This window comes from Phyllostomus discolor, chromosome 3, assembly GCF_004126475.2.
Source record: "Phyllostomus discolor isolate MPI-MPIP mPhyDis1 chromosome 3, mPhyDis1.pri.v3, whole genome shotgun sequence".
Lineage (NCBI taxonomy): Eukaryota > Metazoa > Chordata > Mammalia > Chiroptera > Phyllostomidae > Phyllostomus > Phyllostomus discolor.
Genome location: NC_040905.2, coordinates 119,220,732 through 119,235,633, shown reverse-complemented (window position 1 = coordinate 119,235,633; position 14,902 = coordinate 119,220,732). Strand labels below are relative to the sequence as shown.

The 14,902-nt window shown below is 46.2% G+C and overlaps 1 protein-coding gene and 1 pseudogene across 2 annotated transcripts; one reads left to right on the top strand and one right to left on the bottom strand.

Annotated features, from left to right (window-relative positions):
- Positions 1 to 1,802: 1,802 nt before the first annotated feature.
- LOC114501650 (apoptosis-associated speck-like protein containing a CARD) lies at positions 1,803 to 3,190 on the bottom strand. 2 transcript variants are annotated; one of them, XM_036021344.1, is made up of 3 exons: positions 2,807 to 3,186; positions 2,491 to 2,550; positions 1,803 to 2,130 (listed from the first exon to the last, which is right to left on the bottom strand). In XM_036021344.1, the coding sequence occupies exons 1-3, from the start codon at positions 3,078 to 3,080 to the stop codon at positions 1,871 to 1,873; spliced, it is 594 nt and encodes a 197-aa protein (XP_035877237.1). In that variant the 5' UTR covers positions 3,081 to 3,186; the 3' UTR covers positions 1,803 to 1,870. The 2 variants fall into 2 exon arrangements, with proteins under 2 accessions (XP_035877237.1, XP_028374158.1); XM_028518357.2 differs by lacking the exon at positions 2,491 to 2,550 and having other exon boundaries at positions 2,807 to 3,190.
- Positions 3,191 to 3,234: 44 nt separating this feature from the next.
- LOC118499619 lies at positions 3,235 to 6,487 on the top strand (annotated as a pseudogene).
- The last annotated feature ends 8,415 nt before the right edge of the window (positions 6,488 to 14,902 follow it).

The following is a 14,902-nucleotide window of genomic DNA, read 5'->3' as shown; positions in this document are numbered from 1 at the left end:
GTCCCTTGGCCAGAAGGAATGTATATTGTTTTGGGAATGGATTATAACTACCTCTTTATTTCCTTCTTGCCCTGTGACTGCTTCTTGAACTTTTGCTTCTGCACATACACAGATGTAAGTAGCTCTGGGCCACATGAGGGTTTGTGCAACCTGGACCCATGCTGCCTTTGTCTGGTACCCCTTATAATGAGCCTCAGACTAGAGGAGGTAAGGTCTCTCTCACACCAACCCGCCGCTGTTCATTCACCTGTAATATGAGTAATAAGCTGCACGTCCACATCTGCTAGTCCATCAGATGTTTTGTTTTGGGTTTTTTTTTTCAGAGTATCATGAACATTTAAGCAGCTCCCTGGTTTGGGTGTCCTGTGCTACACCCACTAATGTGTCATCAACCCAAGAGGACTAGGCAGGGAGAGTATGTGGTCATTATAATGTGTGGACAAGGTGAAGAAGGCTCTGATGATGGATTAAGGAATTTCACCAAGACCTCGGGTGTTAGATCTAGATGATGTGGCTGTTTCTGTAACCCTGTAGAAAGCTATTGGGCTGGAATTTCAGGATCATGTGGTTGGACTATAAGTTTTAGTAACTCCCCTATTCCTCACTTTGAGGGTTCCTGAGACCTAGCAGGAGCTCAACTGGACACCAACCCTCACACATCTCCGGTAAGGACTTGAGAACACTTGTTTTTTTGCACTTAGCACAGTAAAGTCTTACTACTTAGATTTCATTTTCACCAAGCTTCTGACCCAGGCCTCTCAGCAACCTCAGAGCCATCCTGATTCTGCCACTTACTGTGTGACCAAGGGTCTGATACAACCCTGGATCATTTCATTCATTTTGTAAGTATTTTTATTAAGTACCTACTGTGTGCCAGGCACCATTCTGGGTACTTTCCTATCTTTTCCAGTATTTAAAAAATTTCCTGCCCTGGCTGGGTGGCTCAGTTGGTTGGAACATTGTCCCATGCAGCAAAGGTTGTGGGCTCAATCCCCAGTCTCGACATGTATGGGAGGCAACTAATCAATGTTTTTCTCTCACATCAATATTTCTCTCCCTCTTTCCTTTCCCCTGTCTCTAAAATCAATAAACAAATCATTGGGTGAGGATTAATAAACAAATAATAAAAATTTAAAATGTCCTATATACAGAAAGGCACTTATAACTTATATGTGCATTTTAAAGAATAATTCAAAGGCAATATCCCTGTAACCACTACCTAGGAGAAGAAATGCACTGCAGAGCACACTTCACAACTGCTTCTTCTTTTCTAGGGCTATTAAACTATCCTGACATTTGTGATAATTTCTTTGTAGTTTCTCATCTATGAGTATACAGATTTCTCATCTATATATAGATTTCTAAACTATATACTGTGATTTTTGCCACACTTAGACCTTATATAAATGGAATTGGACTGTATTTATCCACCCTTTTTTCTTTTGTGCTACAATGCTTTCAAGGTTTATCCCTGTAATTGCACATGGTTATAACCATTCATTTTTGTTGTATAGCATTCCACTGTTTGAAATACCACTAATTTATATATCCATTTAACTACTGATGAACACTGTTTTAAACTCTTGGCTCCTAGGACCAATGCTCCTCAATGGTAACTGAAGGAATGTTCACCACAGTGACTGAGGCAGGAAGGGTGAAGTATTTGGGGAGCCTGCTGCCCAGGAAAGGCTTTGGAGTAAAATTTTCCTCAAGCCTCTGCAGCATTTAAATACGCAGCTTAGCTCTGCATGTGATTCCAGGCTGGAAGTAGGAAAAACCCACACAAGTACACACTGGCTTTCTATGTATTGTGTATTTAAAAAAATCAATCCATTCAGCACACCAACCCCTGTGAGTTCCAGCTGCTGCCTCAGCTCTTTTTTTCCAGGTCGGCCACCAAGTAGGGTTGGGTGTTCTTTAGGGCCTCAAGGAGCAGGTCTTTGCAGGTCAGGTCCCAGGCTGGAGCAAAGCTATAGAGCTTCCTCATCTTCCCTGGATTGGTGGACTCTGCCCGTACAGCCTGGTACTGCTCCTCTGCCAGGACCTTCCCATACAGAGCATCCAGCACCCCATCCACGTCTGTGACCCGTGCAATGAGGGCTGCCCGGTGCTGGTCCACAAAGTGCGGTCCTGGGGACAGGAGGGAGTAGATCAGATGAACTGGCACGCAGGGTGGGTGCTGCAGCCTGTCCCTGCGAGCACTCCTTTCTTCAGAGTTGCTCTGAGTGCACCCTAAGGGGGTGGAGCTCAAGGCAGACAGCCCACCAGGACTCCAGATAGAGTGGGATGGGCATAACTTGGTGTCCCTTTCTCCTCAGCCAGGCTGGGCCCAGGAGTTGTGTAGGTATGTGGGTGGGAAGGGTTGGCTCAGGCTTGCTCTCTCCTGGTTCTCTTGGCTTCGGGAGCAGACAGGCTGTGCAGGGGTGTGGTGTGGTGGGATGGGGCTGGTAGGGTGCCCAGAACAACCGAGTTTGGGTGTGAAGGCCTCACCTGATGACAGGGCTGAGATCGGGGTACGGGCCTTGGTATCAGCTGGCACGGCTGCAGAGCCTGTAATGGAATAAGTGGTTTTCTTCCCTTTCTTTTCTCCAGGGTCCTGGGGGGAGGTCAGGGGCCCTCTGGTCAGGAAGCCAGTCAGGACCAAGCGCGGGAAGCTTCCCTTCCCAGCAGGAGTTCTCATTAGAGGGTAGGAGGAACAGAAAGTGAAAGAGCCCAAGGGGCAAACGTTCGGGCTCTGGGTTGGGTGTATGTGAGGGGATCTTGGGGGACGGAGGAGATTCTGGAGGGTGTGGCGGGGCTTGCTCACCTTTGCGCGTGATGTCCTGCAGCCGCTCCGCGGTCTCCTGCATGCCCATGTCCCGCAGCACTTGGGCAGTGAGCTCGGCGCTGTAGGCTTCCAGGTAGCAGCTGACGAGCTTGTCGGTGAGGTCCATGGCGTCCATGGACTGCAGTGGACCCCGCGGGATGCGCCCGTAGCCCTCGCGCAGGGGCACTGAAAGCAGCTTCAGCTTGAACTTCTTAAACTCGTCGGCGGTCAGGTTCTCCAGTGCCTCCAGGATGGCGTCCCGCGTGCCCCCCATGGTTCCGGGGTCCCCCGTTGCCGCAGCTGCCGCTCACCCCAGGTATCCGCCAACCAGGAAGTTCTGCTCTTGGGCGGGACCTGAGTCCTTAGGCTAAGGGATTAGGGGGAGGGGCCAGGAACCCATCCTCCAGCTGGTCCAGAAGATGGGACCCACAAGACCCAGCGGGGAGAGACTAATGGGTGGTGCCTGCGACTGCAGGCTTGCACTAGCTAGCACAGAGCAGGAACCCCGTTCAGGGGAGTGCTAAGGTTCAGAATCTTGGAATTTTAGAGCCCTAAAATCTCCACCGTTCCCTGAACCTTAGCATCGTCTAGCACATGTCATGTGATCTTATAATCAGAATCTCAACAGCCAGAACCTTGTAGCTTCCCCAATTCCACACACTGGGGAGAAATGAGGTGTAAAAGAAAATGGTGATGAATAGCTGTGTGTGCTTCGTGTCTCAGCCTCAGGTTCCTTACCTGTAAAGTGGGGATAACACTGGCTCATCCACTTAGTAAGTGTTTCAACATAACATGAGCTACCTAGTGGTTCCTGCAACCTTGCCAAATGCTTCCTGGGAGAGCCAGGATTTGGTCCCAGGAGAATTTCTTGGGAAGTGATGATAAGAGACACTTTCAATGGTTGAGAAAATTCTTGACTGGAGGGAAAGTCATGGATGGAGAGTCACTCTGGGCCCAGGGGGCTTGACCCAGAAGAGCAGGTGGGAGGTACACAGTGGGGATTGGAGCCCAAGCTGTGCCCAGAATCCTTAACTTGCTTTTAACATGGCTGGGAAGGCCCGTTGGGTCTGGCCCTGTGGATCACATGCCTTGTCTTGCACCACACCCTGCTCTCCCTCCATCTCTGAGTTCCAAGTATACTAGCCTCTCAGTTCCCCAGGTGTGCCAGGCTCCTTTGCTTCTTTAAGCCTTTGCACATACTGTTCCTGTAACCTGCAAATCTGTTCCCTCACTCTGCCTGACAAACTCTTGATACTTTAGGTCTCAAGTTAAATGTCACTTCCTTGGGGAAACCAGGTTTAGAATCCCTCCCAGAGTAATTCCAAACACCTGCTACTTATTTGTAGCTAGTGATAGCAATTGTGACAAAATTGTAAGTAACTGCCTTTATTTAGCACCAGCCTTCCCTGTCAGCTTGTAAATCATGCCTGTTCACATCATTGTTATATTCACAGCATCCAGAACAGTGCCCAGCCTATAGTAAGTGCTCAATAAACCTTTGTGAATGGGCCTTGTGGCTCAAGGGAAGATACCAGTAACTGGAAGTATGTTTTACATATTAGCTCTTCAAAGGGAGGCAGCTTCCAGGAGCTGAAGGATGGTGGACTTGAAGCTGTACAGTCCCTACTTTGTATCCTGGCTCTCCTTCCTGGGTGGGTACTGGGAATCTCATTTTTCCTCATATGGGGTGTAACAATCACCATTCCTCGCAGTGATGTGATCCTGACATACTCCACATGTATTTATTTATTTGTTTATTGGGCACCCATCCCCACCAGAATGTGAGTTTTGTGAGTGCAGGGACACTGTCTTGTTCATTGCTGAAGCCCCAGCATGAAGAGACTGCACAGTGCACAGCAGATGCTCAGTGAAGATTTGCTGAATGAAGGAATGAACGAGGCTGTGTTACCTGCAGCACGTTGTAGTTAAGAGCTTCCAGAGGATGGCAGGGCCCTGCTCCCATCCTTGTATGTATTGCCCCACACAAGTTGGGTAGTACTATGTACCAGCAACCTCACCACAGGTCCAACAGCCAGTGTTCCCTGGCTCATGGCTGTATATTACTGTGCATCTCCACTGGTCATCCTTTCGGAATCTCCAGGTCCTTTTGTGCATAGTGGCCAGAAGGCTACATCTTCCCAACCCACACATTGGTCCTGTCCCTCCCCTGCTCAGAAACCTGCTATGACTCTCAGTGCCCCAGAATCAAGTCAAGCTCCTCGGTTTGGCCTTCGGGCCTTTGCCAACCTCTTCAGCAGCACCTTGTCCAATGGTGGCCTCTGGACCTCTGCACATGTGGTACTTACTCTCTGCTTGGCTTTGTTTTTTTCTTGCTCTGCTTTTTGGGTTTCCACCTGTGCTCCAGGATTCATCAAGAATCACTTTTTCTCAGAAATAATAAACATTGGAGTCCCTCTTTAGGCTGTGATCCTTCATGTGCATTATTTCTAAGCCTTACAACAATCACTATGAAATACGGAATAGTAGCCCCATTTCACAAATGAGAAGACTGAGTGAAGCTCAGGTTAAAGGACTTACCCAAGTCCATGTAGCTGAGGGGATCACATAGCTTGTCTAACTTCTGAGTCTGTCCTCTGTCCACTCTTCCCTGTTGACTCTTCTGTCCTCTCTGTGCAAAATGAGTTATTGCTTGTCCAGGTCCACAGGATGCCCCTACTGTGCCTCTACTGCAGTGCTTATCCCACGGTATGTCCATTCCCTCTACTGTCCCCACCAGACTGAGCTCCTTGAGGCCCCTTTCTGGTCCAGCACCCAGCACAGGGGTTGGCACAGACTCAGTCCTGATAAGTCTTTATGCAACAGCAAAAGAATCCTAGAATCTAGGGTCATAAAAACCTGCTCTTTTTACATTTGGTAGAATCTTAAAAGGTTTGTGTGTTTGAGCCATGCAATTTAAAAGTTGCCCAGGCTTTATTCAAGAAGTAGCTTGTTGATGTAGTGTGTAGGTTAGCATGGTCTTTCGTCAGCTTCCAGCACGGCGTACGGTGGCCAGGACCAATAAGTGCAGAAGGTGATGGTGCAGCCCATCAACCTTATCTTCAGATACTTGCAAAATAGATCTCAGATTCAGGTGTGGCTTTATGAGTGAGTGAATATGTGGGTAGAGGGCTGTATCATTGGTTTTAATGAATACATGAACGTTGTATTAGAGGACGCAGAAGAGTTCCATTTTTAAACAAAGTCAAGAAAACAACCAGGTCAGATCATGATAAAAGGTGATAATATTAGTCTCCTCCAATGTGTCTCCAATTAGAAATGACTAACAAAGTGTAAAGTGTTGAGAAGCAATACAGTTTGTATTTTTTAGGTGTTCTTTGTTGCAGGTAGTCCTTGAACATTTATTCATATTGTTTTGATTACCCTTTTGTTATTACCAGATGGCAATAAATACTACGTGATTGTTTTTATTAAAAAAAAAAAAAGATCGCCCAATTCAACCCCTACACAGAGCAGAGATCCTGTCGGCCACGTGGCCATCAACTGCATCAGGTGAGTGCTTCTTTGGTGGGGCAGCCTTGGCTTTCAGCAAAACCAATGTAACACATTTCAACTGGACCTTTGGGGCTGCAGGAAATTGTACTTGGGGGAATATGTGTCATGACTAGGAGGAGAAGGTGGGCTTCTCACACCTGGCTCCTTGGGGGTGAGGGAGCTGAGGGTACCACCCAGGATCCCTCCTTTTGGGCTGAGCTTGCTCCTGGTGTCAATCCCAGTCACATTCCTGCTGCACCCATTTGGACCAAGACATGGAAGACATGGTTTTCACCTGACATTGCCTCAGAGCAAGCGGTAAACTTTGGTGTGATGTCGCAGGGAGGCAAGAGACAAGGCACCGGGGACATGCAGCCCTTCCCCTCCCGGGACTGGAAGCCTCACTCCTGCAGTGGTTTCAGGCTGGAACTCAATGGGGACAACTTACACCTTTTGATAGGTGGCTGTGCTCTGTGCAAACATTGTAGACTCAGAATCAGAAGGACATGAGATTTCTGGACACTATTTTATTCCAAAAAGCTGTATGAAGGATCTACTATGTGCCCAACCCTGTGTTATGTGCTGGTGCAAGATGAATAACAGTGACAACAACTTTCATTTTTTTGAATTTACTATGTTCCAGGCATTCTGCTAAGCACTTAACATTCATAATGTCATTTAATATTCTGAGTGAGCCCCACTCATTCAGATGTATGTGTGTTTGTCCCCCCTTACGGAGGAGAAAACAGAGGTTTGCAGAAATTACTCTGAAAGCCTATCCTGGTAATAACTAAGAAAACAGATTGAACCCATGTCCATCTGACTCTTAGGCCCAAATTCCAACCAACATCTTAAAAGTCCCAATGTTGATTGGAGTATCTCTCCATACCATGCCCTTCTCCTTCTTGAAGAGTGAATAAAAACTTTATTCTGTACAAAAAGAAAAATAGTCACAATGTCCTCAAATATCAACAAATTGCTTGGAGGGATGATGTATATGGAAATGTATGCCTCCTCTAGATGGTCCAACAAACACACTTAGGAGGACAGATATGCAATAATTGTAATGATAACAACTTCCTACTTTTTACAGAATGTTCTAGAATGTATAAAGCACATTCAGAAGATTGTGTGAGAGTGGGTAAAGCAGGACACAAGAGGTGTCAGACCCATGCACATTTGATTCCTAGGCCCCTCTATCTCTTAGCTGTGTGACTTGGGAGGTCACAGCACCTCTCTGGGGTCTGCATCCTGTGTCACTGGTGCACTCACCTCACTAAAAAGGGCAGAAGGTGGCCCAGGGCCCCTCAGGGTGGTAGAAGTAGAGACTGCTTCATTCCTAGAGACTGCTGGGGTGGTTTCCCCCTGGGAAAGTGAGGAATAGGAGCCTTGGGCAGCTGTAATGTCTCCCTTGGCTCCCTTTTCTGGGGGAAGTCTGAGAGCTCAGAGCTTTGACCCCTGGCAGCAAAGAACCTCCAGTCTTACCTCAGACCCATGATAAGTGCTGGACCAGAGCCAGAGCCAGTTAGTGCTAAGATGCTTCCTGGGTGTGACTCTCCACCCAACAAAAGTAACCCTTTGATTGCTGGAGCCAGATTGCTGGGGCCAGAAGGACTAGAGACTGCCAGGACATGGGCAAGCCACTTAATCTCTTTGTGTCTCATGGCCTCCCTGTAAGATAGGAACAATGATGAGGTTGTTAAGGGTTACAAATGAAGTTATGAGATTCTAAATGGGTTAAGAATTGTGAAGTGCTTGGAACAGACCTGACACATAGTAGGTGCCTTTGTCATTATTAAAGTTTCTGGGCCTCAGTTTCCCAGTCTGTGAAGTGGGGATGATATTGTTGGCCTTACAGGGTTGTAGCGAAGATTCACTGGAAGCATTCGTAATAATTGTAATAACATCAATAGCCAGCATTTAGTGAACATCTTCTATGGGCCTGGCGTTGTTCTATGAGCTTTACACAAATTATCTTGTTAAATCTTCATAACAATCAAATACTCTGATATCGATCCTTAAACAATCCTCATTTTACAGACGAGGAAATCATGTTACATAACTTGCCTAAGATCATACAACAGGGAAGGAACAGAGTCAAGATTTAAGCTAGTAGTGTCAGTCACTGCTTCCTAATCCCTTTGGTGTCAGCGCCATCCCCATGTTTGTTTACATTGTCTGGGTGAGTCCTCATGCAAACCCTATGGTGGTGGCATCATTACCCTCCTTAACCTTGTATCGTAGCTGAAGATGCTGAAACCCAGAGAGGAAGGTGATTTTCCTGAGTGCATGATGTCAGCATCATGCAGGACCTGCTTCTGCAGTGATCCTGTGTGGGAATTTCTGGCTTCTTCTGCATTTATCCAATACAAGGAGTGCTCACCTCCTGCTGCACTTATCACTTCAGCTCTTGGGAAGCTTTAACCCCTGGCAGGAAACTAAAATCTGTCCCCTGTGAGTCCTGGGGACTCCAGGGACCTCACAGAGCCCGGCCTTAGGGTCAGCAGCACTTGTCCTCACCTCCTCCTCCCCTAGACATGATTCTGGGCCCCTTGTCCTCTAACCTCTTGTAGACCATCAATGTCCCTTCCATGGGTTAGAGTCAGACCTGGCCCACTGACAGAGAGGTACTGAGTGGACTGTCACCTTCCTGTCCTGGGTCCCCACTCATTCCTATTGACCAAACCTCCAGCCCCAGCCTGACAGTGATGGGAACTCCAGGTGAGATGTACATTTGGGATGCTGACTTTTCTGAGACAAATGAAGTGGCTTCTGGTTTCAGAGACCAGCTCCAGGAACACTCTTATCCCCATGCCCCTCGTGTTTGCCAGCCCCAGGCCAAGTCTGAGCCATCAAAAATGGCAGAGAGAAAACCAGAGGCTTAGATGTAGAGTGGAGAAATCAAACTTCCCTGGATTTCTCAGCTTTGAGTGAAAAGCCTTAAGCTTCCTGAGACTGCTCACTTATCATGAAAATTAAATCTGGAGTCATTTGTATAGTTAATTGCTCTGATGGAAAAATAATAATAATAAAACTTCTCTTATCTCTTCATGAGAGGCCCAAATGATTATAGCCTGAACAAAGTTGCTAGGTTAAGCCTCCAGGGTTCCAGGAAGCCTGGAGTAGCTTTTGAAGCAGGCCAGCATGCAACACAAAAAAGCTTCAAGCATTCAAGAAACGAGCTCCACAGCTTGGAGACCAGCCTTGGAGAGGCTTGGAGACTTCTCATAAAGATGATATGTGAGGAGCTATCTGACTCCTGGGGGATTGGTATACCTGCCAAAGAGTTGGAGTAAGAAGACCTATAGGCAGAGGAGGGTAACGGCAGTTTCCTTCCCCTTTGTAAGCAGGAAAAATAATTCTTGCTGCTCACCTGTGGGGTGTCTGGCTACTCTCATGGGATGATGGACCTGGCTGTCACTGCACCATCCAAGAGCATGGTGGGCAGAAGGAGGGAAACATTTACTGTTCACTGTGAGGTATTTAACGAAGTCTGTCTCTGATCCAGAAAAACCGGTGTGCACATTTGGGACAAAATTCATAAACATGAATATTAAACACCCAAGAGAGAGAGGCAAAGAGAGAGTGCAAAGGGCAAACTAAGAGCTGAAACAGGAAGGACTCTCTGGGAGAGACAGAATGGTTGAGGGAGAAAGCAAATCCAGGTCCCACTTTCTGTCAGTAAGAAAGTACTTTCTTTTTTTAAAACATATTTTATTGATTATGCCATTACAGTTGTCCCATTTCCCCCCCTTCACTTCCCTCCACCCTGTACACCCTCTCCCACCCATATCCCCCCCTTAGTCATGTCCATGTGTCATATCTATAAGTTCTTTAGCTACTACATTTCCCATACTATTCTTACCCTTCCCCTATCTATTTTTAACCTACAATCTATGCTCCTTATTCTCTGTACCTTTCCCCCCTCTCTCCTCCTCCCACTCCCCTGTTGATAACCCTCCATGTGATCTCCATTTCTGTGGTTCTGTTCCTGTTCTAGTTGTTTGCTTAGTTTCTTTTGGTTTTGCTTTAGGTGTGGTTGTTAATAATTGTGAGTTTGCTGTCCTTTTACTATACATGTTTTTTCTGTATCTTCTTTTCTTAGATAAGTCCCTTTAACATTTCATAAAATAAGGGCTTGGTGATGATGAACTCCTTTAACTTGACCTTGTCTGAGAAGCACTTTATCTGCCCTTCCATTCTAAATGAAAGCATTGCTGGATAGAGTAATCTGGGATATAGGTCCTTGTGTTTCATGACTTGGAATACTTCTTTCCAGCCCCTTCTTGACTGTAAGGTCTCTTTTGAGAAATCAACTGACAGTCTGATGGGAACTCCTTTGTAGGTTAGTGTTCCCTTATCTCTTGCTGCTTCTAGAATTCTCTCCTTCATTTTTACCTTGGCTAATGTAATTATGATGTGCCTTGGTGTGTTTCTTCTTGGGTCCAACTTCTCTGGGGCTCTCTGAGCTTCCTGGATTTCCTGGAAGTCTATTTCCTTTGCCATATTGGGGAAGTTCTCCTTTATTATTTGTTCAAATATGTGTTCAATCTGTTGCTTTTCCTCTTCCCCTTCTGGTACCCCTATAATTCGGATGTTGGAACATTTAAAGATGTCCTGGAGGTTCCTAAGCTTCTCCTCATTTTTTTGAATTCTTATTTCTCCATTCTTTCCTGTTTGGTTGTTTTTTTCTTCCTTCTGGTCCACTCCATTGACTTGAGCCCCAGTTTCCTTCCCAGCACTATTGGTTCTCTGTGCATCTTCCTTCATCTTTTTTATGGTAACCTGCATTTTTTCATCTAATTTGTGCCCAAAATCAATCAGTTCTGTGAGCTTCCTGATCACCAGTGTTTTGAACTGTGCATCTGATAGATTGTCTATCTCTTGGTCACTCAAAAGGATGAGTCCTGGGGCACTGATCTGTTTTTCTGTTTGAGACATGTCTCTCTCTCTCTCTCTCTCTTTTTTTTTTTTTCTTGGTCTGGTCGCTCCTGTTACTGTGAGGGGTGGAGCCTTAGGTGTTCACTGGGGCTGGGCACCCCAGTCGCTAGATTGTGACATTGTATGTGGGGGCGGGGGTGGGGGGGAACAATGGTGGTAGCTCAGTTCTCCTGGGACCTCAGTCCCTTCCCTGGGATCCTGGGTTGCGCACTCTGCCCTGGTCCACAATGGCCGTCTCACTGGGTCCGCCAGCTGCCGCCTGTGAACTCAGGGTCCACCCGCTGCGATCTTGCGTGCCCTGGATGCCTTACACGCTCCCGGTTGCCTTATGTGCCCAGTTCTCCCTGTTCTCTGCGCGCCCGGCTGCTCCTCTCTACCCCTCCTACCAGTCTGGATGAACGGGTCTACTTCAACTTCTTGGCTGTCCAACTTCCATTCAGATAAATTCTCTGTCAGTTCTGGGCATTATTCTGCCTCTAAATTGTTGTTGTTGTAATCTTGGTTGTGCATGGATGTATGGTGTGACCACCTATGCCTCCATCTTGCTGGAAGTCAGAAAGTACTTTCTTACTGAGAGGAAGCGTGACTGGGAGGCTAAAGAGAAGGGCTCAGTGAGTTGTGTGTTTATTCCTCTGTTGGGTATTTATTGAACACCTGCTGTGTGCCACACACTTTAGGTTAGAGAGAAGCAGTGAACAAAATTATATTCTGGTAGGAGGAGAAGGACAAAAAGCCAATGAGTAAAATGTATTGCATGTCAGATAGTGATAAATGTCATGAAGAAAAGTAAAACAGGGAGGGCAGATGTGATATTTAAAACCAGGGTGTTAGGGCCCTGACTGGTATGGCTCAGTTGGTTGAGCATCTTGGTAAGGTGAAGGGTCAGGGTTTGACCCCTGGTCAGGGCACATGCCTGGGTTGCAGGGTTTTGTCCCTGGTTGTGCCACACTCAAAAAGCAACTGATCAATGTTTCTCTCTCCCATCGACATATCTCTCCCTCTCTTTCTCCCTCCCTTCCCCCTCTCTAAAAATAAATAAATAAAATACTTTTAAATAAGAAAATAAATGGGAGTTAGGAAAAGCCTTACTGAAAAAGTGACAGTGGGTACAGATCTGAGTGAGGACAAGGAGGGAACCCTGCAGTGCTTGGGTTTGAGTTTTCCAGGCAGAGTGAACAGCAAGTATAAAGGCCAAGGCTGGAGTGAGCAGGGGTGGGGTGAGAGATACAAAGAGTTATATTGGGTAGAGCCTTGTAGGCTACCGTAAAGACTTTAGTTTTTGTTCTGAATGAAAGTTAAACTGAGATTTCAAGGATAAACACACAGGAAGGTCTGAGGCTCCCAAGGTGTATGAATTTCTGGGCTGCAGGCTCTGGATTCAGTTCATTTATTTTTTAAAATAATTTTTTAAAGATTTTATATATGGACTTCTGGCAAGATGGAGGCAAAGGTGATGAACAATATCTCCACGCACAACCAAAATTAGAACAACAACAATTTAGAGGCAGAATAATGCCCAGAACTGACAGAGAATTTATCTGAATGGAAGTTGGACAGCCAAGAAGTTGAAGTAGACCCGTTCATCCAGACTGGTAGGAGGGGTAGAGAGGAGCAGCCGGGCGCGCAGAGAACAGGGAGAACTGGGCACATAAGGCAACCGGGAGCGTGTAAGGCATCCAGGGCACGCAAGATCGCAGCGGGTGGACCCTGAGTTCACAGGCGGCAGCTGGCGGACCCAGTGAGACGGCCATTGTGGACCAGGGCAGAGTGCGCAACCCAGGATCCCAGGGAAGGGACTGAGGTCCCAGGAGAACTGAGCTACCACCATTGTTCCCCCCCACCCCCGCCCCCACATACAATGTCACAATCTAGCGACTGGGGTGTCCAGCCCCAGTGAACACCTAAGGCTCCACCCCTCACAGTAACAGGAGCGACCAGACCAAGAAAAAAAAAAAAGAGAGAGAGAGAGAGAGAGACATGTCTCAAACAGAAAAACAGATCAGTGCCCCAGGACTCATCCTTTTGAGTGACCAAGAGATAGACAATCTATCAGATGCACAGTTCAAAACACTGGTGATCAGGAAGCTCACAGAACTGATTGATTTTGGGCACAAATTAGATGAAAAATGCAGGTTACCATAAAAAAGATGAAGGAAGATGCACAGAGAACCAATAGTGCTGGGAAGGAAACTGGGGCTCAAGTCAATGGAGTGGACCAGAAGGAAGAAAAAAACAACCAAACAGGAAAGAATGGAGAAATAAGAATTCAAAAAATGAGGAGAAGCTTAGGAACCTCCAGGACATCTTTAAATGTTCCAACATCCGAATTATAGGGGTACCAGAAGGGGAAGAGGAAAAGCAACAGATTGAACACATATTTGAACAAATAATAAAGGAGAACTTCCCCAATATGGCAAAGGAAATAGACTTCCAGGAAATCCAGGAAGCTCAGAGAGCCCCAGAGAAGTTGGACCCAAGAAGAAACACACCAAGGCACATCATAATTACATTAGCCAAGGTAAAAATGAAGGAGAGAATTCTAGAAGCAGCAAGAGATAAGGGAACACTAACCTACAAAGGAGTTCCCATCAGACTGTCAGTTGATTTCTCAAAAGAGACCTTACAGTCAAGAAGGGGCTGGAAAGAAGTATTCCAAGTCATGAAACACAAGGACCTATATCCCAGATTACTCTATCCAGCAATGCTTTCATTTAGAATGGAAGGGCAGATAAAGTGCTTCTCAGACAAGGTCAAGTTAAAGGAGTTCATCATCACCAAGCCCTTATTTTATGAAATGTTAAAGGGACTTATCTAAGAAAAGAAGATACAGAAAAAACATGTATAGTAAAAGGACAGCAAACTCACAATTATTAACAACCACACCTAAAGCAAAACCAAAAGAAACTAAGCAAACAACTAGAACAGGAACAGAACCACAGAAATGGAGATCACATGGAGGGTTATCAACAGGGGAGTGGGAGGAGGAGAGAGGGGGGAAAGGTACAGAGAATAAGGAGCATAGATTGTAGGTTAAAAATAGATAGGGGAAGGGTAAGAATAGTATGGGAAATGTAGTAGCTAAAGAACTTATAGATATGACACATGGACATGACTAAGGGGGGGATGTGGGTGGGAGAGGGTGTACAGGGTGGAGGGGAGTGAAGGGGGAAAATGGGACAACTGTAATAGCATAATCAATAAAATATATTAATTTTTTTAAATTTATGTATTTATTTTTAGAGAGAAGAGAAGGGAGAGAGGAAGAGAGGGATAGAAACATCGATGTGTGAGAGCTATCCGTTGCCTCTTTCATGCCCCTAACTGGGGACCTGGCCTACAACCCAGGCATTTGCCCTGACTGGGATGTGAACCAGCAGCCTTTCGGTTCAGAAGGCAGTACTCAATCTACTGAGCCACACCAACCAGGTCCAGTTCATTCATTTCTTTAACTGTTCCTCTATTATTTATTTTCCAAACATTAAGAGAGGCTCACTTTGCTCCTAAGATTGTGCTGGACACTGAAGAGACAGTAAAAGGACTCTTCCCTCAGCTCTAGAGAAATAAAACCTATCAGAGTGGGGTGAGGTTCTGCCTCTCTGCAGGTGGTGATAATACTGTTAGTGTGACCTTGGAGAGCCATAAGTTTGGGAATTAAGTGGGTGA

Coding starts and splice junctions, on each gene's coding strand:
- LOC114501650 (XM_036021344.1), bottom strand. CDS start 3,080: ATGGGGGGCACGCGGGACGCCATCCTGGAGGCACTGGAGAACCTGACC. Junction 2,551..2,806: donor GCAGGACATCACGCGCAAAG/GTGAGCAAGCCC, acceptor ATTCCATTACAG/GCTCTGCAGCCGTGCCAGCT. Junction 2,131..2,490: donor GATCTCAGCCCTGTCATCAG/GTGAGGCCTTCA, acceptor TCCTGTCCCCAG/GACCGCACTTTGTGGACCAG.